Source organism: Lynx canadensis, chromosome E2 (genome assembly GCF_007474595.2).
Source record: "Lynx canadensis isolate LIC74 chromosome E2, mLynCan4.pri.v2, whole genome shotgun sequence".
NCBI lineage: Eukaryota > Metazoa > Chordata > Mammalia > Carnivora > Felidae > Lynx > Lynx canadensis.
This window is the reverse complement of record NC_044317.1, coordinates 27,239,371-27,267,216: the sequence shown is the minus strand read 5'-3', so window position 1 is coordinate 27,267,216 and position 27,846 is coordinate 27,239,371. Positions and strand designations below refer to the sequence as shown.

The 27,846-nt window shown below is 49.2% G+C and overlaps 1 protein-coding gene across 4 annotated transcripts; it reads left to right on the top strand.

The window, feature by feature from the left end:
• The first annotated feature begins 15 nt into the window (after positions 1-15).
• ADGRG3 (adhesion G protein-coupled receptor G3) lies at positions 16-27,536 on the top strand. 4 transcript variants are annotated; one of them, XM_030298148.1, is made up of 13 exons: positions 16-140; positions 4,678-4,837; positions 16,570-16,705; positions 18,253-18,399; positions 19,255-19,389; positions 19,929-19,968; positions 20,138-20,238; positions 20,372-20,484; positions 21,639-21,824; positions 22,516-22,796; positions 22,992-23,085; positions 24,397-24,680; positions 26,552-27,536. In XM_030298148.1, exons 1-13 carry the CDS (start codon positions 80-82, stop codon positions 26,662-26,664), a joined length of 1,851 nt encoding a protein of 616 aa, XP_030154008.1. In that variant the 5' UTR covers positions 16-79; the 3' UTR covers positions 26,665-27,536. The 4 variants fall into 4 exon arrangements, with proteins under 4 accessions (XP_030154008.1, XP_030154007.1, XP_030154010.1 ...); XM_030298147.1 differs by having other exon boundaries at positions 21,609-21,824; XM_030298149.1 differs by having other exon boundaries at positions 50-140; positions 4,647-4,837; positions 21,609-21,824.
• Positions 27,537-27,846: the final 310 nt, after the last annotated feature.

The window sequence follows — 27,846 nt, the reverse complement described above, 5'->3', positions numbered from 1 at the left end:
CAGGCCACACAGCAGAGCCTGGGGCCAGAGGGACACATAGACACCGGGCTCCGGCCAGCGCGGACAAGGCTGGCCAAGGATGGTGACACCCGGGGCCCTGAGGGTCCTGTTTCTCCTGCTCCTCCTGCTCTGGGCCTCAGGTGAGCGGCTGGTTCCTCATCCCCTCTTCCCGAGCCCGGGACACCGAGGGATAGGGGCTGGGGAGGGGGTACGGTCGGGGTGTCTTGAGCATGTGTGTCCAAGGAGACCATTCTGCCAGCCTCTGCACCTTCTCTCACCTCATCCTGAGTTAGACGTTGTCATGATGAACTCGAGTCAGCCTGGGTCTCAGGTGATCTCCTCCCGCCCCTACTCTGGGCTGTGGTTTCCTGGCGGGCCTGGCTCTGGGACACAACTGGGCCGTGGACACGCTCATATCCAGCTGGCCTCTGAGCTCCCGGGGGAGGGGACAGGACGCTCTGGAGGCTGAGGCCAGGCAGGGCTGGCACTGAGCTCCCCCATGGCTCCCCCTGCCCCCGCCAGCTCTCCTCTCCCTGACCCGGCAATGGCCTCCTAGTCTCCGGTGAGCCAAGCCGGGAACAAGGCTTTCTGCCCCTCACCCGCTATCAGCCTTGCATACGTGGTGGTTCTCCAGAGCAGTTTGAGGACCCCAGGTCTTGCCCTTGCTGTACTCTCTCCCGGGAAATCTGAGCCCGCACCTGGCCCACCTGGCCAGCTCTCACCCTCCTTGGCGCCCTGTGATGTCTGCAGTGACCCTCTCAGGCAGAAGGGGTGCTCCCAGCTCAGTGCCCTGTGTGCCCCTCCTGTTTTGTTCTTTAGTGTTGTTACGTTACAAGTTTTTAAAGTTTATTTTGAGAGGAAGAGAGGGAGAGGCAGAGAGAGAGGAGAGAGAGAGTGCCAAGCAGGCTCCATGCTGAGAGCGCAGAGCCTGAGTCAGGGGCACACTCCCACAAGAGTGAGATCATGGCCTGAGCAGAAATCAAGAGTTGGACGCTTAATCGACTGAGCCACCCAGACGCCCCATTCTCCTGTTTTGCTCCTGACTCAGTGAGTGGCCTGCATGCCGGTCCCCTTACGTGTCTGTCCAACACGAGGTCATGTGGCTTTCGTGGGGTCATGGGGTCACATGGGGTCAAGCTCTTTGGGCTTCAAAGAACCTTTTTCTCTTCAATGTTGGGAGATTCGGCCAAGTGCAAAGTTCAGTCGACTCAAAAAAGGGGTTGGGGAATGATGATGTTGTCCTCCTGGCAGAACAGGCCGTCAGGCAGAACGCTTCACAGATTGACCCCCTCCCCGGCCACCACGATAACCAGTGGTGGCTATTGTCCGGTCTCAGCGGGCACCATAAGGACCCCAGGCCCTTCACAAAAGCGGTAACTTTGCTGGTTGGGGCTTCGAGGCTCCCCACAGTGACTGGGATTATTCTATGGTCGATGTGGGAGCTCCCGTTTGGGCAAAGCGTCAGCCATTTGAATAGCATGAGGAGGCCTGAGAGATTTATATGTTTATATGTAAAGGTAAGTCTCCTTCTTTTGTGGATATTTATGGGTTACTCAGCATTGTCTGCTCCTTGATTGATTCATTCGATAAACACTGATGGTGACTTCTTCGCAGGGCCAGGCCCTGAGCCAACGAGGCTGGGCTGTGGCAGAGAAAAGCAGTCGCCTGATGCTGAGCTGTAGGGAGGGGCAAAAACCGCCCTCTGACTTCCGGCCTGCTTCCCACTTGACCATGGATCGAGGTGGTTCCTGGAGGCCAGCTCCTGGGGCAGATCAGGATGGGGAAGTGCAGTGTAGGTCTTGAGGTGGGGACTGTCATCATCTCACACGGGCCTGGTTCAGGCTGTCTCTGTCTGGACTAAATGCTTCCAGTGTCTTCAAAAAATATTCACACAAAAAGATATTTAATCATCTTTTCTGCCCTCGCCAAAAGCTTCACATACACGACCGTGCTAACATTTTGAGGCAGGCAGGAGGGCGGCTATGTTAACACCCGCCGGGGTGCCACCTGTGCCCAGCACCCATTTGGGACCCCTCGGGCACAAAGAGGGCTAGGATTACATAGAGAATGGCACCCCCACTCCCTTTCCCTCTCCTCTCTCTCCCCCTCTCTCTTTTTCCCTCTTTTCTCTCTCTCTTCCTCCTTTATTTAAAAAGCAAATGTAGATCATATTATACACATGCTCATTGAGCATTTGCTTCTTCCCATTAAACGGTGTCATGAATATTTTTACAATCTAACAGAAAGTTAAAGTTTCTTTAGAGGTTACTTAAAACACTGTCATCATAGATCTGATTATGATGAAATCCACTCTAAAATGTAATTTTTTAAAGTTTATTTATTTATTTTGAGAGAGAGAGATGGCGCAAGTTGGGGGGTCAGAGAGAGAAGGAGGGAGAGAGAGAGAGAGAGAGAGAGAGAGAGAGAGAGAGAGAGAGAATCCCAAGCAGACTCCGTGCTGCCAGTGCAGAGCCCGACGCGGGGCTCGAACTCATGAACCGCGAGCTCATGACCTGAGCTGAAACGGAGAGTCGGATATTTAACCAACTGAGCCACCCAGGTGCCCCTAAAATGTAATTTTTAAAGCCCTACATTACTCTAACTTTGATCTGCCATTATCTGTGTCTCTATCTTAAAAATTAGCTTGTTTCTTCTATTGCGAAAGTCATGTTGTGTGTGATTTCTTGAAAAAGAACCCACACACCAGAGAAGGGTACAAGAAATGAAAAGTAAGTGTCGCCCCACCCACCTCACCCTTAGCACCGCACATCCTAGAGGTAGCCCCCCCTTAACCGTTCCTGGTGTGCCCATCGGAAAGGCCAAGGTGCACAGGTTGTCAAGACACCCCCACAAATGGACAATGGATAGAACAATGCCGTTCACAGGAAAAAACATACAAATAGATGCTCCAACTCCTTCTTAAGTTAAAACAAAAATATAATTTTACTCCTCAGGTTGGCAAAGGCTTGCAGGTTTGGTGAAGTCTAGGATTAGGAACATGTGGGTCCATAGCCACCCCGTTTGCTGCAGGTAGAAATAGGTGCATCCCCTTTAGAAGGAAATTTGGTAACACCTACCAATTTTTAAAAGCTCAACATTTTGACCCAGAGATTCCTATGATAGCAATGTTTTCTATGAATTCTTAACACAGGCTGACAAAGAGGTAAGCAGTGTTGTTCAAAACAGGAAAAAAAAAAAGAGCGACAACCTTAAAAGCTGGCCAACAGAGGAGAGGTTGAACAAGGGTCACAAGACCCACCTAACGGAAGGAACAGTGTTCAAATGTCCACAGAAAGACACGGATCGGCAGGTGCCGACGTGGAAGGTTCTTCAACATATATTGCTGAGCGATCCCAGTCATGTACATTTTAAAATGATTTATATCACAACACTCGCCTACGCATAGGAAATTTCTGCAAGGTTGTGCAGTAAATTGCAAAGGGTCGTGAACTCTGGAGTGTGACGTGGGAACTGCAGGGAGTTTTACTTTTCATTTTATGTCCTTGTGTACAGTTTAATGTATTTTTTTATTTAAATTTTTGTTAATGTTTATTTATTTTTGAGAGAGAGAGAGGTACAGGGCATGAGAGGGGGAGGGTCAGAGAGAGAGGGAGACGCAGAATCTGAAGCAGGCTCCAGGCTCTGGCCTGTCAGTACAGACCCTGGAGCACGGCTCGAACTCATGGACCATGAGATCATGACCGTAGCTGAAGTTGAACGCTTAACCGACTGAGCTGCCTAGGTGCCCTGTACAGTTTTTTTTTTAAAAAAGAAACCTCTGTCCGTGTATTAATTTTGTTGAGAGACAGGTAAATATGTATACATATACATACACCCAGCATAAATACACAAATACATAAAGAGTCGGTTTTACAATGAAATTCTCACCTCCTGGAATAAGGAATACTGACTCTCTGTACATCTACGATGAGCGATACCCTTTATGTGTTTGAACTCTAATCCTTCCCCAAACTCAAAAGGAAGGTACTATTAGCTCCATTTAGCTGATGAGAAGATGGAGCCTCAGAGAGTTTAAGTGGAAACATAAAAGTTTAAGTGTCCCTGAGGTCACACAGCGAGTAAATGACTCAGAGCTTCCATTCCATGCCCCGTGCCAGGTGAAAGGGGAACTGAACGAGAAGTCACAGAAGCTGGTCTGTCGTCCCGGAGCTGCCCCCCAGCTAGCTGGTGACCTCACTCAAGTCACTGTGCCCCAGGAGCCCTCAGTTTGCTGTGTTCTCCCCCTACCCCAGGAGGTAGCCTATGAGGGTTGTAATGAGAACGTGGGGGAATAAGGCAAACTGAGACAGAATATGCCCAAGGGTTATACCATTAGGCCACAGTTGCAAGGGCTTTGGAATGTCTGATATGGAACAACTGTGGAAAGCCCAGCAGGCTCCCTGGAGGAGGTGGTAAAGGGTAATAGGAGCCATGTGCCAAGCCCTTTGCACACACTTTCCCCCAAAGCATCCCACCGGCCCTGTGAGGTCAGGCGTAGTATCTCCTTTTGCTTGGGAAACTGAATCCAGCTCAAGTGTGCTTAGTTAGCGTAGATGGATGGAGCTGGAATTTCAGCCCACATGACCAGACCCTGGGGCCTGAGCATCTTACCCTCTACTTCTCGCCCTTGCTGCCTCCCTACCCAGACCCTTCCCACCTTCTGCATCCCTCCTTCAGGTATGGAAAATTCTAGGATCCTGGAGCAACCGAGAAACGTCTGCCTGGGGCTCATCAATGAGGGCAACTATGAGTCCTTCCACCTGGAGAACACAGCTGGCTGCTTCACGAAATGCAGGCAGTCGGGGAATGAACCCTGCGACCTGAAAAACTTACAGAGGTAAGGGGGCCCTCTGAGCTAGAGCAGGGATCTGGGGCTCCTTCAAGGGTGGCAGGGAGGCTGTCAGGAAGAGACAGAGCTATCAGCCCCCACGGCTCCAGAAAGTGAGGCTGCCATCTCACCTTTCCACCCCGTTGACACCCACATTCCCTCCAATCTGCTCACTGAGACCTTTCTGATCCAGGGGATGCAGGGACGAATCAGCCCCTGTTCCTACCATTGTGGAGGGTCAGACAGGGGCCCAAATGATGATGATTCTAGAGTGTGATCAGACAAAAGGGTGGACAAGGTGCCGGCTTAGCTCAAAGGAAGACTGCCAAGGCTTCACAGAGGAGGCAACTCAGGAAAAGGCTTTGAAGACTCCATGGGAGTTTTCTAATTGGACCCAAGCAATGTTAGGGGATACAGGCAGCAGAACTTGAGGAGTGCTGGGGGGAGAACCACACTGCTTTGCAATGTGAAAGAGTGACATTCTGGGGATGCAGGCAACAATGGGGAGGTGGGCCGGGTAGGGGAGAGACTAGAAATATAAGCAGGGACCAGAGTGTGAAGGGTCGCGTAAGCCGTACTAATGTGGGAGGAGGCAGAGCAAGGACAGATTTTTAAACAGAAGAAAAGCATAGTCAATTTCGCACTTTAGAAAGATCACTCCGTTTTCAGGGAAGGATACAAGGGTGGTGGTGCAGGAAGAGACATGGACCAGGATGCAACCACAGTGTCTGCGTAGGAGTGAATCACCTGGGTAGGTGCTAAATCACCACCAGCAGCACCAATTGGCCCTGTGCACCTGGAAAGGAGGGATGAATTAGAAACACTGTATGACGCAGAATCAGTAAGACCAAGAGACTGATAAGGCCAAAAAATTAGAGAGAGTGGGTTGAGGGAGAAGGGGTTTAGAATACGACGTCTCTAAGAATCATCTCCAAAAATTTTTGCCTCTCCCCCCTCCAATCAAAGCTGGCTATAATTGAATTCTTCTAAGATATGCAGGACAACCTCATAGCTGGCACTCAATACATGCTTGCTGAAAAAAAAAAATGAGTGAAAAGCCTGTGTTCTCAGGCTCGGTGTTAAGATGGCAATCTGATTGAACTATGTCATTTCAGGGGCCTGAAAACACTCCCATTCCCACCGGCACCTGCTACAGTAGCTTCTTAGCTCTGGGAGGCTATTCAGGGATAGCCTGTGCTCTCCTGTCTGTGCTCTTTTATGACGGGGATAAACACTTTGGAAAAAGCAGGGGCTCTGGGATCAGAAGATGTGGATTCTGTTCCCAAGTCATCAGTTAACCAAGTTACCTCCTTTATCTTCACAACCCTCTGAAGTGGGTCTGGCCATCAACTCATTTCAACATAGGAATTTAGGGAGAGGGCACAAACATTTTGTCCGTAATAGGGCCTATTATGAATAACACTGGCATGAATTTTTAAAATATATCTTGCCATCAACATTTTCGTACATGTCTTTTCATGAACATATACACTCATTTCTCTTGAGTAAATACCTAGAAGGGAATCGATGTCAAAGGTATGATGAATTTTAGTAAGCGTTGCCATAATTTTCCGTGGTGGCCATATCAGTTTACATTCCCACCAGTAATGTGTGGGCATTCCAGTTATCCCACACCTTTGCGATGCTTGGTATTATCAGTCATTTTAAGTTTAGCCATTCTGGAAAGGATATAGTGGTATCTCATTTCTTTTTATTAATTTTGATAGCTTTATTAAGGTATAATTTATGTATCATCCAATCTATACATTGTTAGGGTACAGTTCAATAATTTATGGTATATTATGCAGTGTGTGGAACCATTATTATGATCATTTTAATAACACTTGCATCAGCCCCAAAAGTACCCTCATACCTGTTTGCAGACAATCCCTGCTCATATACCCAGCCACAGTCAACCACTGATCTGCTTTCTACCCTATATATTTGCCTTTTCTGGATATTTTCCATAAGGGACTCATACAATATGTTGTCTTTTAAATCTTGCTTCCTTCACTTACCATGGTTTTGAGTTATATTCATATATTAGCATGTATCAATAGTTCTTTTTTTTATTACTGAGTAATATTCCCTTGTGTGGACATACTACATTTTGTTTATCCATTCATCAGTTGATGGACATTTGAATTATTTCCAGTTTGGTGATTATGAATAATGCTGCCATGAACGTTTGAATTCAAATCTTTGTAGACATATGTTTTCATTTCTTTTGGGTAAATACCTAGGAACAGAATTGCAGGGATATCTGGTAAGCATATGTTTAGCTTTTAAAAAACTGCCTGACTATTCCTCAAAGCGTATCATTTGCTTTTCCATCAGCATGCAAAAGGACTTCAGGTCTAATACATCTTTGCAACCTTTTCAGTTGCAAATCCAGTGAGTGTGAGTTGTATTTCACTGTGGTTTTAATTTGTGTTTCACCAATGACCAATGATGTTGAACATCTTTTCATGTGCGTATTAGCCATTTGTATCTTTTCTTTGGTGAAATGATTATTCAAATATTTCCCTCATCTTTTATTAAAAAATTTTTTTAAAATATAATTTATTGTTAAGTTGGCTAACTTACAGTGTATACAGTGGTTTTGAGGTAGATTCTCATGATTCATCGCTTACATACAACACCCAGTGCTCATCCCAACAAGTGCCCCCCTCAATGCCCATCACCCATTTCCCCCTCTCCCCACCCCCCCCATCAACCCTCAGTTTGTTCTCTGTATTTAAGGGTCTTTTACGGTTTGCCTCCCTCTCTGTTTGAAACTATTTCCCCCCTTCACTTCCCCCATGGTCTTCTGTTAAGTTTCTCAAATTTCACATATGAGTGAAAACATGTGATATCTGTCTTTCTCTGACTGACTTATTTCATTCAGCATGATGCCCTCCAGTTCCATTCACATTGTTGCAAATGGCAAGATTTCATTCTTTCTCATTGCCAAGTAGTATTCCATTGTATATATAAACCACATCATCTTTATCCATTCATCAGTTGACATTTGGGCTCCTCCCATAACTTGGCTATTGTTGAAAGTGCTGCTATAAACATTGGGGTACATGTGCCCCTATGCATCAGCACTCCTGTATCCTTTGGATAAATTCCTAGCAGTGCTATTGCTGGGTCATAGAGTAGTTCTATTTTTAATTTTTTGAGGAACCTCCATACTGTTTTCCAAAGCAGCTGCACTGGTTTGCATTCCCACCAGCGGTGCAAGAGGGTTCCCATTTCTCCACATCCTGGCCAGTATCTGTTTCCTGATTTGTTCATTTTAGCCACTCTGACTGGTGTAAGGTGGTATCTCAGTGTGGTTTTGATTTGTATTTCCCTGATGATGAGTGATGTTGAGCATCTTTTCATGTGTCTGTTGGCCATCTGGATGTCTCCTTTGGAAAAGTGTCTATTTATGTCTTTTCTTCACTTGATTGTTTTTTGGGTGTGAGTTTGATAAGTTCTTTATAGATTTTGGATACTAACCCTTTATCTGATATGTCATTTGCAAATATCTTCCATTCCATCCATTGCCTTTTAGTTTTGTTGATTGTTTCCTTTGCAGTGCAGAAGCTTTTTATCTTGATGAGGTCCCAATAGTTCATTTTTGCTTTTATTTCCCTTGGCTTTGGAGATGTGTCAAGCAAGAAATGGCTGCAGTTGAGGTCAAAGAGGTTGTTGCCCATTTTCTTCTCTAGGATTTTGATGGTTTCCTGTCTCACATTTAGGTCTTTCATTCATTTTGAGTTTATTTTTGTGTATAGTAAGAAAGTGGTCCAGTTTCACTCTTCTGCATGTTTTTGCCCAGTTCTCCCAGCACCATTTGCTAAAGAGATTTTTTCCATTGGATACTCTTTCCTGCTTTTTCAAAGATTATTGGCCATACATTTGTGGGTCCAATTCTGGGTTCTCCATTCTACTCCATTTGTCTATGTGTCTGTTTTCATGCCAATACCATACTATCTTGAGGATTACAGTTTTGTAGTAGAGGCTAAAGCCCAGAATTGTGATGTCTCCAGTTTTGGTTTTCTTTTTCAACATTACTTTGGCTACTCGGGGTGTTTTGTGGTTCCATACAAATTTTAGGATTGTTTGTTCCAGCTTTGAGAAGAATGCATGTGCAATTTTGATTGGGATTGCACTGAATGTATAAACTGCTTTGGGTAGTATTCACATTTTAACAATATTTGTTCTTCAAATCCATGAGCATGGAATGTTTTTCCATTTCTTTGTGTCTTCTTCAATTTCTTTAAAAAAATTTTTTTAACATTTATTAATTTTTGAGAGAGAGAGAGACAGAGCATGAGCTGGGAAGGGGCAGAGAGAGAGGGAGACACAGAATCCAAAGCAGGCTCCAGGCTCTGAGCTGTCAGCACAGAGCCTGACTCGGGGCTCAAATCCACAAGCCATGAGATCATGACCTGAGCCAAAGTCGGACGCTTAACTGACTGAGCCACCCAGATGCCCCTGGATTCTATATTGTTTATTTCTGCTCTGATCTTTATTATTTCTCTTCTTCTGCTGGGTTTGAGGTTTCTTTGTTGTTCTGCTTCTAGTTCCTTTAGGTGTGCTGTTAGATTTTGTATTTGGGATTTTTCTTGTTTCTTCAGATAGGCCTGGATTACAATGTGTTTTCCTCTTAGGACTGTCTTTGCTGCATCCCAGAGGGTTTGGACTGTCATGGTTTCATTTTCATTTGCTTCCATATATTTTTTAATTTCTTCTTTAATTCACATTTATTCTTTAGTAGGATGTTCTTTAACCTCAATGCATTTGGACGTTTTCCAAACCTTTTCTTGTGGTTGATTTCAAGTTTCATAGCATTGTGATCTGAAAATATGCATGGTATGATCTCAATTCTTTTATATTTATTGAAGGCTGTTTTGTGACCCAGTACATGATCTATCTTGGAGAATGTTCCATGTGTACTTGAGAAGAATGTGTATTCTGCTGCTTTTGGATGAAAAGTTCTTAATATATCTGTCAAGTTTCTCTGGTCCAGTGTATCATTCAAAGCCATTGTTTCTTTATTGATTTTCTGCCTAGATAATCTGTCCATTGCTATAAATGGAACATTAAAGTCTCCTGCAATTACTGTATTCTTAGCAATAAGAGTGCTTATGTTTGTGATTAATTGATTTATATATTTGTGTTCTTTCAATTGGGGGCATAAACATTTATAATTGTTAGCTCTTCTTGATGGATAGACCCCATAATTCTGATATAATGCCCTTCTTCATCTCTTGTTACAGCCTTTAGTTTAAAATCTAGTTGGTCTGATATAAGTATGACTACTCCATCTTTCTTTTGACTTCCAGTAGCATGATAGATGGTTCTCTATCCCCTCACGTTTAATCTGCAGGTGTCCTCAGGTCTAAAATGGGTCTCTTGTCGACAGCATATAGATGGATCTTTTTTTTTTTTTTATCCATTCTGATACCCTATGTCTTTTGGTTGGAGCATTTAGTCCATTTACATTCAGCGTTACTATTGAAAGATCTGGATTTAATGTCATTGGGTTATCTGTAGGTTTCATGCTTGTGGTGATGTAGTCTTTGCAGCACTCCACTCACAGAGTCCCCCTTAGGATCTCTTGCAGGGCTGGTTTAGCGTAAAGAACTCCTTCAGCTTTTGTTTGTCTGGGAAAGCCTTTATCTCCTTCTATTCTGAATGACAGGCTTGCTGGATAAAGGATTCTTGGCTGCATATATTTCCTATTCAGCACATTGAATATTTCCTGCCACTCCCTCTGGCCTGCCAAGTTTCAGTGGACAGGTCTGCTACTACCCTTATGTGTTTATCCTGGTAGGTTAAGGCCCATTTGTCCCTAGCTGCTTTCAGAATTCTCTCTTTATCTTTGTATTTTGCCAGTTTCACTATGATATGCCATAGAGAAGACCTATTCTTGTTGAATCTGAAGGGAGTTCTCTGTGCCTCCTGGATTTGGGTGTCTGCTTCCTTTTCCAGATTAGGGAAGTTCTCAGCTGTAATTTGTTCAAGTACACCTTCTGCCCCTTTCTCTCTCTCTTCTTCTACTTTAACTCCTATGATACGGATATTATTCCATTTCATTGAGTCACTTAGTTCTCTAATTCTCTCCTTGTGGTCCAGTATTTTTTTTCCTCTTTTTCTTGGCTTCATCATTTTCCATAATTTTATCTTCTATTTCACTTGTTCTCCCCTCTGCCTCTTCCATCCTTGCTGTCACTGCATCTAGTTTATTTTGCACCTCATTTACATCATTTCTTCATTCGTTGTGACTATTTCTTAGTTTCTTGATCTCTGCAGCAATAGATTTTCTGCTGTCTTCTATGCTTTTTTCAAGCCCAGTGATTAATCTTATGACTATTATTCTAAATTCTTGATCAGATATATTATTTATATCTGTTTTGAGCAATTCCTTAGCTATCATTTCTTCCTGGAATTTCTTTTGCGGAGAACTCTTCCATTTCATCATTTTGGCTAGTTTTCTGTCTTTATGTGTTTTAATAGCTTGTTATGTGTCCTGCACCTGTGAGCACTACTATATTAAAAAGGGGTCATATGCCGTCCAGGGCCTGGCCCTTCAGGAGGTGTTTTTGGAGTGTGTTGTGTGCTGTCTGTTGTTGTGACTCTGGTTGCTTTATCTCTCTACTCGTAGTGGTGGTTTGGACCTTCCATCAGGTGTGTTTTGATTTGTTCATTGAAGTAACCCTGGAAAAAAAATTTTAAAAAACGGGGGTGGTGGTTGCGGAAGAAGCCTTATCCCATACAAAGAGAGAAATGACAGGGGTGAGGAAAAAGAAAAGAAAATTGACCAGGGAGAGTAACTATACAACTTAATCCAGAGAGAGAGAGAGAGAGAGAGAGAGGAGAGTAAAGAAGAAGGAGGTACAGAAGAGGTTTAAAACAAATAGATTAATCACGTCTGCTTAAACAAACCAACGGCCAGAGTAACCAGACTAGAGAAGGGAAGAAATAAGAGGACGAAAAGAAAAAAATGTATATATGTAATAAGAACTGACCAAGAATTAAGTCAGAAGATGCAAAACCACTGGACTGATATCTGATGGTGCCTTGGAACCGGTGGCTGTGCTGGTCTGGAGGAGGGGCCACCGGGGGAGTTCAGTGTCAGTCTTGCTCTGGTAGATACACATTTACCAGGCATGGAGGGGTGTGGTTTGGTGCAGGCAGGTCCTGCCTCCACTGCCAGCCCCCTGTCTGTTCCTGAAGCCCCACCTTGTTGGTGATGGGAAGAAAAATGGTGACACCCCAGTCTCTCCTCCCCGGACTGGGTGACCCAAACCACTCTGTTCAGGCCGTCCTCACAGTGCTGTGCAGGCGTGAGCAGGCCCATTAGTTCCATTCCACAGTCTCCCATTCCTCCCAGATGCTGGGATGCAAACCCCAATGTCTTAAAGGATCCCGCCCCACACACCCTGGTTCCGGGATAGTGCCACTCCACCCAGCCGGCCAAGGGTCTCTGGCTGGTGGGTGCAAGCAGGGTCTTTGGCCTTGGAACAGCTCTTTGCCTTCTTCCCACTGCCCTCCAGGGAGGGGATTGCTTTCTCCGACCGACCACAGACTGCGCCTCTGAGCTGGCTACTGAGCCCAGGGCTGGTTCCCCTCCCCGCAGACATGTGAACTGGGCAGCTGGCCCCAGTCTGGGGAAAACCCCAAAGTTAGAAATTGGATCTTTTTCTGTTTTTTTCTGATCCCCGGTCCGTGGTTTTTCTCTTGTCCAAATACAATGCCACACTTCCACAGCCTACCTTTCTCTTCCTTTTGTCTCTGCACAGAAGGGGATCCCTGCCCTCCATTCCTACACCACTTGTCTTATCTCTCCCAGTTCACAATCATGCACCTATGGCCTGCCAAGTTGTCCCCGTGGGCCCCTAGAGACGTTTCTGTCACTCTTCAGCCCAGATTCTTGGAATTCCAAATCCTCTAGCCTCAATACTGCTGCGTTTGAGGGACAAGAGAACTTCGGGTCCCCCTACTTCTCTGCCCACTGTTGACCTGCCCACCTTTCCCTCTTCTTTTAAATTGGGTTTTATCTTCTCACTATTGAGTTTTAAGAATCCTTTCTATATTCTGGATGCAAGTCCTTTATCAGATGTATGATTTACAAATATTTTCTCCCAGTGTATGTCTTGTCTTTTTGTTTCTTAACGATGTCTTTTGAAAATCAAAAGCATTTAATTTTGAGGAAGTCAAATTTAAAATTTTTTTTACATTTACTTATTTTTGAGAGACAGAGAGACAGAGCACAAGTGGGGAGGGGCAGAGAGAGAAGGAGACAGAATCTGAAGCAGGCTTCAATGCTCTGAGCTGTCAGCACAGAGCCTGACGCAAGGCTCAAACTCACAAACCATGAGATATGACCTGAGCTGAATTCGGACGCTCAACTGACTGAGCCACCCAGGTGCCCTGAGGAAGTCAAATTTAAATGTGTGTGTGTGTGTGTGTGTGTTTGATATCGTATCAAAGAGATGTTTATCTAGCTACAGATTTTTCTAAGTTGTCTTCTACAAGTGTATATGGTTTTAGCTCTTATAATTAGGTTATGCATTTGGAGTTAATTTTTTGTGCACAGGGTGAGGTAAATGTCTAACTTTATATTATTATTAGTTATTATTAATTTTTGCATTTAGATGTCTAATCGTTATGGCACTATTTGTTGAAAAGAATGCTTTCTCCATTGAATTGTTTTGGAAGGGCATTCCACTGATGGGCTAAATGGAAGATTTGGAATGTCTTCTCCCAACCAAGATAGTAAACCAGAAACCAAACTACCTCCCTGGGGAGAACTGCAGAGATTAATGTCACCAGGAAAGACTTGACAGATGCAGGGGTGGTGATGGCTCCCATAACTCCATTTACCTCACCATAAGTCAGGTGGGTGTTGGAGAATGACTCTGGACTGTCTTACACTAATCAGGTGGTCACCACCAGCAGCTGCTGTCCAATTGCAGCTCCTGTCCCAGATGAGTATGTTTACTCAAACAAATCAACACACCTCCCTTGGCAATTGATATGTAGCTACTCCATGGCTAATGCACTTTTTTCCATACTAATTTTCAAGGGCTACTGGAAGCAGTTTACTTCTACCTGGCAAAGCCAACAGTATACTGCAGGGCTATGTCAATTCTCTTGATCTCTGTCATATAGTTCACAGAGACCGTATTAATCCTGACATTCTATAGAGCATCACCCTGGTCTGCTTTATGGACAACATCATGTTGATTGGATCTGATGAGCAGAAAGTGGCAAGTAGTTAAGATGCCTTAGGAAGATGAAAGTGAACTAGAACATGGCAAATAAACCCCACAAGAGTTTAGGGGCCCCTCCCTTCAGGGAATTTCCTAGGTATTCAGAGGTCTGGAGAACATCGAGATATCCCCTCCTAGGGGATAGGTTAATAAAAGGCAAGCTGTTGAAACTCCCACCACTTATCAATGTAAAAACAGGCACAATGTGGGAAGACACGTATGGTTCATGCAAACATGAACCAAAGATATCCGAGTAGCTATGTTAATAGCAGACAAAGAATATGATGTTTAAATGGGTATCAACTTTGTAATTAAAAATTCAACTTTACATATATGCATTAGACTTTTTGATTCTATGTTACATTTCACAACTAAAACAATTTTTAAAAGTGCTCTGGAAACTAGATCAGGAAATCTTCCCTTAAGAAAGTGAATTGGGAGCAGGGCACCTGGGTGGCTCAGTTGATTAAGCATCCAACTTTGGCTCAGGTCATGATCTCACAGTTCGTGAGTTTGAGCCCCACGTCGGGCTCTGTGCTGACAGCTCAGAGCCTGGAGCCTGCTTTGAGTTCTGTGTCTCCCTCTCTCTTTGCCCCTCCCTTGCTCACACTCTGTCTCTCTGTCTCTCTCTCAAAAATAAATAAACATTAAAAATATTTTTTTAAGTGAATTAGGTTGTTTTGTGAGGTCAAAGATTTTTAAACACACACACACATACACACACACACACACACATAGAGAGATACAATTAAGTGCACAAAAAATATTGAATTTATTTTATTTGGTAACAATGAAAATCACAATATTTTTTGTTTAAAATTTTAAAGGGTAAATAAAAAGCTAGACTCAGTGTAGCTCAATCAGTAGATTTCGACAACCTCACCCCACTGTTTCTAGCTGGATGGTGTTCTAATTGCCTGCCCCACCTAAATACATTTGCACATATTTGCATGGGTTACTCTCTATAGTGGGCAATATAAAGCCTCCCTTTTGTCTCCCTGGCAGGCTCTCCTTAGCTACTCCTTTCCAACAGCCTTGATCTGGCTGTATCTGGCTGTATCCCCTTCTCTCCCATTGCTACCTCAGCCCTCACCTATTCAGAGTTGCTAAGGAAAGGTAGGCAGCACATCTCAGGACCCCAGCTTAGGAAAAGGAACTCTGGTCATGGGGATCTTTCAGTACCATGGAGAGTAGGGGGGGGTGCGGGGGGTGGGGGTTGCTTTTAGCTGATGGCAAAGGGGCTGTGATAAAATAAATGGCAATTAACTTTTGTGTTCTCTGTACTTCTAACACTGGTTCAGTGCCCATAAGCCATTTCCCATACAGTTCAGCCTTTAGAGGGCGAATTCCCAGTATGTAGCCAGCGCTCAATAAATGTGAGTTGGCACTCATGCCACGCAATTATCATCCTACTGTTTGAAATACTCAGAGGATTATATAAGGAAGATATACAAAGACCACTAAGTACACGAAAAGATGCTCACCATCATTAGTCATTAGGGGAATGCAAATTAAAACCACAATGAGATACTACTTCACACTTACTGGGATGGCATCATTGCAAACAAAAGAACATAAAATGAAAATGTCAAGCGTTGGCAAGGATGTGGAGAAACGGAGCCCTCGAGCGTTGGTGTGAAAATGTCAACTGGTACAGCCGTGGAGAGCAGTTTGCCACTTCCTCGAGAAGTTAAACACAGAACTGCCATATGACCCAGCAATTCCACTCCTAGGTATATACCCCCAAAGAATTCCAAGCAAGTCCTCAAGCAAAAGCTTGTACTTGAATACAAGCAGCCCTGGGTATCATAGGCAAAAAGTGGAAACAACCGAAATGTCCGTCAATGGATAAGTGTATATAGAAAATGTGGTATATTTATAGAATGGCATTTTATTCATCCATAACAAGGAATGGAATACTTACACATGCTTATACAACATGTATGAACCTTAAGAACAGGCTAAATGAAAGAAGCCAGACACAAAGACCAGATATACAATTCCGTTTATAAGAAACTTCTAGAACAGGCAAATTCATAGATTAGTGTTTGCAAGGGGCTGAAGGAAGAAAGGATGGCTGCTTCATGGGTAGAGGGTTTCCTTCTGGAGGGATGAGAATGTTCCAAAGTTAGATAGCGATGGTGGTCACACAACACTGTGAATGTATTTAATGCTGCTGAATCGTGTACTTTAAAACGGTTAAAATGGTAAACTTTACGTTACGTATATATTGTTACCAAAAAAGACAAACACATAAACTATTCAGAGGGATTACTGGCCGGAATCTCCCAGAACGAGCCTGGCTTGCTCTCACGACACCCTGCTTCTCCCGCCGTGATCCCAGGGTCTTTTCTTTGATATTCTGGGTCACCCCTCCTCCCCCAGGAACCTGATGGTGGCTTCCTCGTCATCCAGGCTGGGGACCAGGTGAGTGCGTAATCCCAGCCTGCAAGACTCTATCTATTCTCCCTGATTCCCGGCCCTTTGCAGATACTGGCTGAAATACGAGTTCCATCTGGTGGAGAATCAGATGGGGATAGTGAATACGTCTTTTTTGAAGGCTGTTGTCCAGAGTGTCAGCACCAACATCTCAGAAGACCTGCTCTTCTCTCTGACGCCTTCCCAGGTGAAGAGGTCCCTGTCCCTGTTGGCTGTTTCTGGCTCCATTTCCCTCAGACGTATTTTTCAGAATTCTAAGAGACTCCTGGTCTGTGCTTGGTGCCCACCAAACTATATCCCTCGCCTGTCCCATTTGGCAGTGCTCTGCCACTTTGCTAATGGGTGCTAGGGAGTTACTGGGATGAGTGGATCCTGGTGACAGATTACCCAGGGTGGAGGAAGACGCATAGGGAAGATCATCAAATTGAGAGTCAGGGCATCTGGGTTCCAGTCCTGGGCTCCCCACCCCCTCCCTAGGTGTCTTCCAGGAAACCTCTTCCTGTCTCTGGGCCCCGGAGCCCTCATCTGTAAGATGAGCACTAAGGCTCCTCCAAGGTCAGAGGTTCCCTTCTGCCCTCCCTCCCAGGGAACACATTTGAAACCAGGTAAAGGCGCACCTCACCATACTGCAAAGGGCCCCACAGGCAGACTCTAGATTTACACTGGTCTGGATTCAAATCCCGGCGCTGCCCTTTACCAGCTAATGTGATACTGAGCTCACGACCGAAATTTTCTGAGCTTTGGTTTCCCCAATCTGTAAGACGGTGACAGTAGTATCCACTTTCAAGATTATGGGGGGAGCAAGTGAGATAATGCACAGGGAGTCCTGGGTGCAGGGACTTCACTCCCTTGAGGAGGGAAGCTGAGGATGATGTTCAGGCAGCAGACAAGTTGGCTATCATCAGGGTACTTCTAGGTCTGTCTGGAAAAGGAGCGATGAAAGAGAAGACCTTTCCCAACCCTTTATTTATGTGACCCAAGCAGCTGAGCCCTCTGCTTGGGGGCACCCGCTGGCCCCAGAGATCACCCCCATGTTCTTTGACAAGGGTCCAGATGGGAAGGACAAAGGTGGGGCTCTCGCCTCCTACCCTTAGCTCCTCCTGTTCCAGTGTCCACGGGGTGCTTTTGAGGCAGGACCAGTTGGGACCCGGCTGCAGCCCAGTGGACCAGTGAGGTCAGAGAATGAACAAATTACCAATGAAATTTAGTATTTTAACCATTCTCAGCTTTTACCAAATATGTCGTCAGGCAGAGGGGAAATCACGTTCTATGTGTTTTGTATTCTCCGCCTCTGCTCTCATGGTCTCCCTTTCTGGGGGACTTTATTCTTTCTAGTTATTCCTTCATCAGAAGCCAGACACCATCACCATAAAACCCTACGTAATTACAAGGGCTGGCAGGAAGCTGGCCGACCCTCCCTCACACTTGTAAACTGAACTTCACCGACTTCTTTGGGCCTGACCCTGACGGGTGGCCACACAGGCAACTTGTTAGCTCCATTCTCCATATTGGGAAAACTGAGGGGCCGTGAGGCTGGGGCTTGTCCAGGGGCTCACAGTCTGGACAGAGCAGAGCTTGTAGTGTGCCTCCAGGTGTCCTGCCTCTCAGAGTGATGCCCTCGGGCACCACCCCTCCACCCAATGCCTCAGTTTCCCATCCCAACTAGGGGAATGGCAAGACGGGTGTCTTGGAACCCTGGGGGAAAGACGGGAGCTGCGGGGTCTGTGGTTACAGGTTCCAAGGCCAGTGACAGAGGAGGAGCATGAGCCCCCCGACAGAGTCCGGCTGCCCCGGAGTCTCTTTGAATCCCTGCAGGACAGCAGGTCGGTGGTCCGGCTGGCCATCACGCTCCTGGACATCGGTCCAGGGAATCTCTTTAAGGTGAGGAGAGGCCTGATGGAGGCTCAGGGCAGCTCAGTGGGTCAGTGCTCGGTTCACCAGGGACCTGTGCCCCAGCTTGCCCTCTCTCGGGTCTTTGCTGTGGGTCCCAACGGGGATGGAGGAGGTGATGAGCCTCCGGAGAACGTTTCTAAAGCAGCCCAAGGTCATCCCAGACTTCTGTCCTCGGAGTCTAAGCACTGCAAACTCGCACTGGTCACACACACTCAGATGTTTGGACCCCACGCACCAGTGTCCTTGGTTGGACCTGTACGTGTATCCCAAGCATTCATGTCCCCTTGTGTGTCCTTGTGCATGTACAGATGCGCATATTCTTTCAGACTCCTGGTGTGTATGTAATCGCGTGTGCTCCTGTGTGACCGTGTCCACACAAGCGAAGGTACCCAGGTTCTTGCAAATGTGTACCAGGCATGCCTGTCCAGAGGTGTGTAATCCGCTCACGTGTAGACACAGTGCACGATGAGTGCTGCTGTGGGCTGGTGCTCACCCCCCGTAGGCACCCACGGCCCTCCAGTAGGACAGATGGTCTTTCTTCTAGCCCTACGCTCTCCACCTAAGTGGGCAGAGGAGCCCTGGGGCCGGCAATGGAGAGCTGTTGGCCGCATGGCTTTGTGACCGTTTGGCCTGGGGTGTTGGGCTCACTGGGGTCCAGCCTGGGCAGGGGACTACAGGGAGCAGCAGGAGGAAAGTCGCCCATGATCCCTCGGTCCCCTGGTCCCCTAGCCACAGACTTTACTCTCTAGGCAAGGGTGATGGGTCCTGGACGTTCCCAGGAACCCCACAGAGTTTGGTTGGGACAGCCCCTTCCTAAGCCCAGCTCCCCATCTCCCTCCACAGGGCCCCGAGCTCAGCCTGGAGGACAGCAGCAGCGTGTTGAACAACCGCCTGGTGGGCTTGAGTTTGGGCAATATATCTGTCAGCAGGCTGGCTGAGCCTTTGGAGATCACCTTCTCCCATCAGCGCCCACCCTCTGTGAGCCCCCAGTCCGGGCCTGGCAGCTACTAAGGGGCAGACAGGCGGGTGGTCACCCACAAGCACACAGGCAGACACGCATAGGACTCTGCACCTCCCATCCTTCCACAGCCACCCGGCAGAAGCCGCAAAGACCATACACACGGCTGTGCCCAGGGACACATGCCACCTGCACACGAATGTCCATTTGACCCCCAGGTCCCCTCCCACTCGTGCTTTTGGGCGTGCACATAGGGCCTGGCAAACCCACCAGTATGCCACCCACATAGGTGCTCCCTCAAGGGCACATGCACACAGACATGCAACCCTCCCACTCACAGCCCCACGCCTCTCACGCGCTGGTCCACGGCACTCCAAATGGTGCAATCCATGGTCCTGTGTGACCCAGGGGGTGAGCCTTGCTTTCTACCCAATGCGCACTCAGCGGGGGGTGGGGGGGCACGCTGTCCTCTCCCCTCCTCTCCCCACACTCTCCTCGGCCCTCTCTCCTCTCCCAACCGCCCCATGCCTCCACCCTGATGCCCCTTCTCTGGTTTCAGAACATGACCTTCAGCTGTGTGTTCTGGGATGTGACTAAAGGTAGGCAGGGAGAGTGCGGGCTCCCTTGGCGCGGTGGGGGGCAGAACGCCACCGGCAGGGCCCCTCCCCCTCCCTTCCTTCCTCTCTGTTCCCCTCCCCTCCTCTCAGGTCCCCGCCACTCCCCCACATTCCCACACACTCTCCTATGTTCCCCTCCCTTCCTCTCCAGGGTCAACAGGAGACTGGTCTTCCACAGGCTGCTCCACAGAGCTCAGCGCCAAGAGGACTGTCTGTCGCTGTGACCACCTGACCTTCTTCGCTTTGCTGCTGGTAACAGCTCACCCGCCCTGATCCCAGCAGGTCTGGAGGCACCGAGGCTGCCTGGCAGGGGCCAGGGGCTTTGGGATGTGTGGGGCCTGGCCTCTGACTGATGCGGTTCCGGTTCCGGGGGTGTTGCCCACAGAGACCGATCTTGGACCGGGCCACGGTGCAGGCCCTCATTCGCATTTCCCAGGCTGGCTGTGGAGCCTCGATGATCTTCCTGGCCTTCACTGTTCTCCTGTATGCTGCCCTGAGGTGGGTGACCCCTCACCCCACCCCATGTCTCCCTCTTGTCCTGAAAGTCAGGAGAGGTGCCGGCTAGAAAGTACACTGCTTGTGCAGCCTTATAGATATCCTCTCCAAACCCTAGTTTCCTCATCTGTAAAATGGGGTTGGGGGTTGAAATGTGTCAGAGTTATTTCAGTTGAAAGTGGCAGGAACTCAAAGTCACTCAAATATAATGGGGCATATGTGGTTCCTGTAAGGCAGCCTTCAGGCACGGTTGGATCCAGGGGCTCAAAAGACTTGCTCTCCCTCTGCTTCTCCCAACTTTGCTCTCTCCTTTGTCAGCCTTGTCAAGCAGCTTCTTCACACTCAGGGAGTCCCAGGCTTGTCTGCCTAAGCAGTGAATTTTCTAAACGAAGTTCCAGAATTAAAGCCTTTTTCTTTTAACGTTTTATTTTGAAATTGTTATAGACTGACAGGAAGTTGCAAATATACTACATAGAGTCCCACAGTTTTTTCCAGTGATAGCATTTTATATAACTGTAGTATTAATACCCAAACCAGGAAATTGGCGTTGGTAACAGTGCTACTAACTAGAATACAGTTTCCACAATTTTTTACATGCATTCCTTCCTCTGTGCATGTGTGTGTGTGTGTGTGTGTGTATTTCTATGCAATTTTATCCCATGTATACCAGAGTTGAGTTTTGCTCTAACCTGAACCATTTGCCCATGATGGAACAGGTCACTGTGGTCAAGGGGTGGGTTACACTGATTGGCCAAGCCGGGTCATGTGCCTGCTTTTATTTGAACTAACAAAGGGTTAACCTCAGCCAAACTGCAGGGCTGAGAGCGGGAAAGGGGGTTCCTCAGGGAAACCCGTTCCAGAAGGAGGAGTGGGTGCCCGACAGGCAGAGATCACTGGCCTGTGCTCAGGTTCTCTGGGTCCAGGCCATGGCCGAGGGACCCACAGGAACTGTGGGCTTGAAGGAGCCTGCGGGAACAGCCACATGCCCCGCCTGCCCTGGACCCCAGCCTCCCCACCCGTGACTGACCTGGAGCAGCCCTGGGGTCTCCTGACTCAGTCTGGGGCCCTCTGACTGCCCTTTTCCACGTGCCTCTCTGCCTCTGTCACCATGCGGGCCTGGGCTGCAGCCCCCAGCAGCCCCACTCCCTCCGTCTCAGAGCAAGCCGTGAGCGTGAGCGGTGCCACCCCTGTCCCCAACCAAGCCCCCGCCTGGGACACAGCCCCCATCCCCAACAAGCTGAGCATGACCTGCCAGCTGGCCGCGCCGCTGGACCCTGTGAGCCCGGCTTGGAGCGCCAGAAGGAATCGTCACCAACTCTCGAGGGTGGGCCCTGGCGTCTCAGGTGAGATGCACATTATGCCTCATGCTCCTGTCCAGGCAGCCCTGGGCTCTCATCCCTCCAGTGAGAGCCCTGGGGATCTGTTTGCTAGGAATTCAGAGTGTGAACTCCACGGACAGGGAGTGAGCCTCCGGCCCTCTCCGGGCCTCATTCTCCCTACGACGTCCCAGCCTCCTGCACCCGTGCCCAGTCCCGCAGTCCATCTACTCACTCAACCAAATGCACGCAAGGCTGGCTCCGGCCTACTGTGCTAGCCTGAGGTCACAGCCAGAGAGGAGGGGGGTGGCAACAGTGAGCTGCGGGAAACTTCCAAATCAGCCTGGAATAAGTGGCAGTCAGAGACAGCTTCCTCAGAAGGAAAGGCCCGGGGAAGTTTTGAAGGAAGAGTAGGGAAAGGCATTGAGAGCAGAGGGAAGAGCAGGGGCAAAGTCCAGGAGGTGTGGAAAAGCAGAATGCGCTCAGGGAATTGCAAGGAATGCAGTTTGGCCAGAGCGTTGAGTCAAGGGATGAGGCCAGCAGGATCTGGACCCCACAGGACCCTGAGGGCCATGAGATGGCTTCTGTACCTGAACCGGACAGCATCCACACTCCAGTTCCTGGCAGGGGCGGAACAGAGGAGGTGGAACGGAGAGGCCGTGGTGCCCCATGGGAGCTGTGTCCTCTTGCAGCCTCTCATTGGCCCTTCTCACCCCAGGTTCTACCGGCAGCGGTTCAAGTCAGAAGATGCCCCCAAGGTCCACGTGGCCCTGAGCATTAGCTTGTTTCTCCTGAATCTAGCCTTCTTCATCAATGTGGGGCATGGCCGTGAGCCGTCAGATGCCACCTGCTGGGCCCGGGGGGCCATCTTCCACTATTTCCTACTCTGTACCTTTACCTGGATGGGCCTGGAAGCCTTCCACCTCTACCTGCTTGTCATCAAGGTCTTCAACACCTACTTTGGGCACTATTTCCTGAAGCTGAGCCTCGTGGGCTGGGGTAGGTGCAGCTCAGACAGGCAGTGAGCATGGCTGGCCCTGGGAGGGGGACAGGAGGGAGAGCCGCCTAGGGCAGAGAAGGGGCTCCCTCTGTGGTACAGGCTCAGGACCTGGGGGATGGGCCGCTGGAGGGGATTTGGGAGGAGGACATGCCAAGGGAGCCCAGCAATGCCGCAGCCCCTCCTGTTGTGCACAGGCCTGCCTGCCCTAATCGTCATTGGCACCGGGAGCGCCAACAGCTATGGCCACTATGCCATCCGCGACAAGAAGAACATGGCCACGCTGGAGCTGTGAGTGGTGGCTGTGGGAGCAGGGGTGACATCAGGTCCCTGGCTGCACATATCTGGGCCAGAGGGATGTGGGGAGAGGAGGGAATCCTGGGAAGAGAGACTGAGTAAGTCAAGGCAAAGGATCCTCCAGCTAGCTCATGGCCTGGAGTGGTAAACTGAGGACTGGATGGAGAAAGCTCAATGAGACAGAGGGTCTGAAATGGAGGAAAGCGAGCGGAGGCAGGATGCCTTGCTCTAGCCTGGGCCACCACCGGCCCATATGGTACCTTTGGGCAAATTTAAAAAGGTGCTCTGCCAACCTGTCATGCCAGGGGCTCAGCCCCACCTGCCCCCTCAGCCAGCTGCCCTTGTGCAGGACACAACCTGCCCAACATTGGTGACAGCCCTGGTTCTCTCTGGGCTCTGCCTCTGAATTGCTGTGTGGCCTAGCCTGGCCCCTCCCAGGGCCTCAGTCTCCTCATCTGTACAATGAGGTGTGATGAACATATTCTTTCACACCTTTTGCCCTGCAGTGCGTGTTGCACGGGGCTGAGCTGAGCCTCCCCCAGAATGCCTTGCCCGGGCCCATGGCTCTGTGCTAAGAGAGGCTGGTGGGGCCTTGGTCTTGTTCCCAGGACCTCAAATGCAGGGGCCACAGGGGCTAGAGACGTAACATGAGCGCACGCGGTGGCCCAGGGGGAGACTGCAGTAGACTGGCAGTCACACACCCATCTATCGTCCCTCTGGAGGGCATCCACAGAGCTGCTGGGTGTCGTTTTACAAGAGAAGCAGAAATCTGGATGGTTACGCCAAGCCTCCCACTTTTTAAAGGGTGGTTGTTAATTCAATTGCTTAACAACATGATGTGGGGCAAATGAAACATGTCTTTGGGCCTAAATTTGCCCCTTTGCACTCGCTGGTCTAGGAAGAATTTTATTTTTATTATTTTTTTAATGTTTATTTTTGAGAGAGGGACAGAGCACAAGCAGGAGAGGGACAGAGAGAGAGGGAGACACAGAATCCGAAGCAGGTTCCAGGCTCTGAACTGTCAGCACCCACTATGGGGCTCAAACTCACAAACCGCGAGATCACGACCTGAGCCGAAGTCGGACGCTCAACCGGCTGAGCCACCCAGGTGCCCCTGCCCTCGCTGGCCTAAAGAGATGGCAGACAGGAGCCTTTTGACAGCCCCTTCCCAGGAGAATAGGGGGTTGGTGGGTAGCAGTGGGGGAAGGAGTCTTCTTGAGCACAGAAGGTCAGTTAGGGAAGACTGCGTGGGGCTTGCTGGACAGGGCCACCTCTCCAATCCCCGGGGCCATCTACCGCCTCCAGGTGCTGGTTCCGTGAGAAGACCGCTGTCTCTGCCCTCTACGTCACCGTCCATGGCTACTTCCTTATCACCTGCCTCTTCAGCGCTGTGGTCCTGGGCCTGGTGGCCTGGAAGATCTTCACTCTGTCGACTGCCACAGCAGGCAAGGAGCAGGGACCGAACTGGAAGGGAGTGCTCACCGTGCTGGGCCTCTCGAGCCTGGTGGGTGTGACCTGGTGGCTGGCCATCCTCACGCCCCTGGGCCGATCCACCATCTATGTCTTCGCGCTGTTCAACTCCCTGCAAGGTGAGGCTTCCGGGCCAGGGCGGTGGCGGGTTGCCTCACCTGCAAGGGGGTGCTTTGGGGGCACGGGGAGGAGGCAGACGGCGAGAAACAGGATTCCACTCAGGCTGGCTCAAATCAAGGGCTCTCCCAAGGACCCCAGGACGGGAAGGCTGACCGGCCTCGTGGGAACAGGTACCAGAGTCAGGAAAAGCCACCCAAACCAAAGCAGATACCGCCTCCGTCTTTTTCTCTGGAGCTGCGTGTAGTCTCTCATCTTCTGTCTGTCCCTTCTGTCCTCTGTCCCTTCTGTCCCTTCCTACCCAGGCTCGCAGACGGCTTCTTCCACCGTCCGTGACCTCTGTCTAGGGAGGGTGCTCTGATTCAGTCCGGTCCGTGTTTTTAGGAGAGTCAAGGATCAGACTGAGCCATCTTGGTCCGGTCAGCTGTGACCTGTAGGGCAGGGTCACGTGATGTGATGGCCACATGACATGGACAGTCTGTAAGGAGTTGTGCTGGCAGAAGGAAGTGATTAGCGGAGGAAACGATGGGTAGGTGTGCTCCTTGCTCCCCACCTCATCCTCCCTCTGGTTTCCCAGCAGAGGAGAAGGCGTCCGGGGTGTGGGTGACGGTCCCCCCATCCTCCTCGCTCCTCACACTGTGCCATACACACAGCTTGGTAAATAATTAATGTATTTATTTTTGAGACAAAGAGCAAGACAGTACAGGGGACGTGCAGAGAGGAGAGAGAGAGAATCCCAAGCAGGCTCTGAGCTGTCAGCACAGAGCCCGACGTGGGGCTCAAACGCACAGACCACGAGATCGTGACTTGAGCAGAAGTCAGATGCTTAACCGACTGAGCCACCCAGGCGCCCCCATCTTATTTTTTAAAGTTTTTTAAATGTTTACTTATTTTTGAGGGAGAGAGTGAGAGAGAGAGAGAGAGAACACACACAAGCAGTGGAGGGGCAGAGAGAGAGGGAGACCAAGGATCTGAAGTGGGCTCCATGCTGACAGTACAGAGCCCAACTCGGGGCTCGAACCCATGAACCGTGAGATCATGACCTGAGCCAAAGTCAGATGCTTGACTGACCGAGCCACCCAGGCATCTCACCAGACTTCATAATGAGTACCTGAGACAGTACTTGTGGGGGACACAGTAGGCCTTCGGTCTGTGCGGACTCTGTCAGTAACAGCAGGCTCTCTGAGACGATCCCCGGGGGAAGAAACAGGAGCCCACATCTGGAACATCTGGGGCTGGGGAGGGACACACCTTGAAACTAGATTATATCATTATTCTTCTGGAGGTTGCTCTTAATATTTCCGCCTGAACGCTTCACCCTACCGAGTTGTCTCAGCTGAGTGTGCGGGTCTCAGTCCATCTCTCTTCCTCCCAAATGCAACAGTCCCTACACTTCAGCTGCCCTTGAACGCTTCTCAATAGTTTATCGTGGTTAAAACTTGCGGTGTAAATTCCTTTTAAGCACACACAAAGTTTTAACTTTTCTATCAATGTCTGTACTTGCTACACTTCTGATAGCTCCCACCTTCCCCCTTCTTCCTGCTGGGGTGCGTCCTGTAATCATCCTTCGTGGAGGGGGGTAGAGGAAGGTCACTATAGTGGTGGCTGTTCTGTAGGTCTGAAAATGCCTTTATCCTGCTCTTTCTTTTCTGTGATAGATGTACGCATACGTGATTTCATGGCCTCCGTTTTTCATTTCCAAGATTTCCATTTGGTTCTCTTTCAGGGGTTGGCTTCATTTTTGCCTGATTTTTCCATACGTTCTTGAGCTTTTGCAGTGGAGAGATTTCTCCTCCGGACGGCCACCAGCCAGGCTGCCCAGCGCCCTGCCGGTCCGACCCCAAGCTCATCCAGTCCTTCTCCTTCCTGACAGGTGTCTTCATCTTCTGCTGGTTCGCCGTGCTCTACTTCCCCAGCCGGACTGCCGTGGCCTCCTCTTCTGGCACCGCCAGAATTGACCAGGTCCACACCGCGTCTCAAGAATAGGGGGCCTCCGTGGGGTCAGGCTGGGAGCCGGCCGCACATTGTGGACTCGGCTCTGACTCCCTCTGTGAACTCAGGCTGCTCCTTGCCTCCTCCTGGCCTTCAGTTTCTATGTTTGTACAATGTGGCTGGGGAAGGGAGGTGATGGGGGCCAGTTTGGACCACCTGGCCTCAGTGGTTCCATCCAGATACTTCTGTGGGTCCTGGAGTCCACAAATCCAGGATTGCGAGAGTCTGAAGACCGCTGCCAGCATAGAGCAGTGCCCTCACCTGTACCTGTACCTGCACCTCCTGCCTACCGAGCAAAACAGCTCATCTCTGCCATTGGCCACCTCTGGTTTTAGTCACAGGGGACTCTGTTATCAGAATTGCCCCTTGAAGGAGTCCCAGCCTCTCCTCTTCTCCCTCTTACCACCGCCCTCTCACAACCCCACCCTCTGGCTGCCTGTTCTCAGGCACTTGGACAGTTGTGCACTAGAGGTTTGGGTCTATCTATGGATAGATAAGCAGGAGCCCCTGCCACCGGGGGCCGCCCACCCTCCAGCTGTCTGGGGACACCGAATTTCAGAGGATGCCACTTACTCAATAGTGGGTGTGATATCATAAGCAGGCTCCCCTCCCCACCCTGACCGCCACACGTGTGGCCTGACCTCTGATCTGCTGTCATAGTGGGGTGGAAGGCAGATGGTCCAGAGCTCCGCACACCTGAGGGCCGAGGGGCAGGGGAGAGGGCTGGGCTGAGCAGAGAGAGGGCAGGCATTGCCCCCAGAACCTGAGCTCCTATCAAGCAGGTCCATCAGCCTCATTCACCGGTTCAGCCCAGCCCGAGCCTGGCACGTTTCAGGCCCCAAATAAATATCTGTTGTCTGAATAGATGGATGTATGAGTTTGGCATCAGCCTGCACGGTTCGGAGCCAGGGGAGTGTCTCAGGCCAGGCCCGGCTTGGGTACGTCACCTCCAGTGGCTGGGCCTCCATTTCACAACTGTTCTGGTTTCCTCAGTAGGAAACAAAAGAGGCAGAGATAAGAGAGAGAGAAAGCCAGCTAGAGAGAGGGAATTAACAGATAAGCCAACACAAAGAAAGAAAACAAGAGTGGAGGGGACAGAAAGACAGCAGCCCCCTGGCCCGCCCCACTGCCCACGATCACGCCCCAAGTCTAGCCTTGAGTTCCGAACCACTGGGG

Coding starts and splice junctions, on each gene's coding strand:
- ADGRG3 (XM_030298147.1), top strand. CDS start 80: ATGGTGACACCCGGGGCCCTGAGGGTCCTGTTTCTCCTGCTCCTCCTG. Junction 4,838..16,569: donor GACCTGAAAAACTTACAGAG/GTAAGGGGGCCC, acceptor GGCCCTTTGCAG/ATACTGGCTGAAATACGAGT. Junction 21,825..22,515: donor GGTGGGCCCTGGCGTCTCAG/GTGAGATGCACA, acceptor TTCTCACCCCAG/GTTCTACCGGCAGCGGTTCA.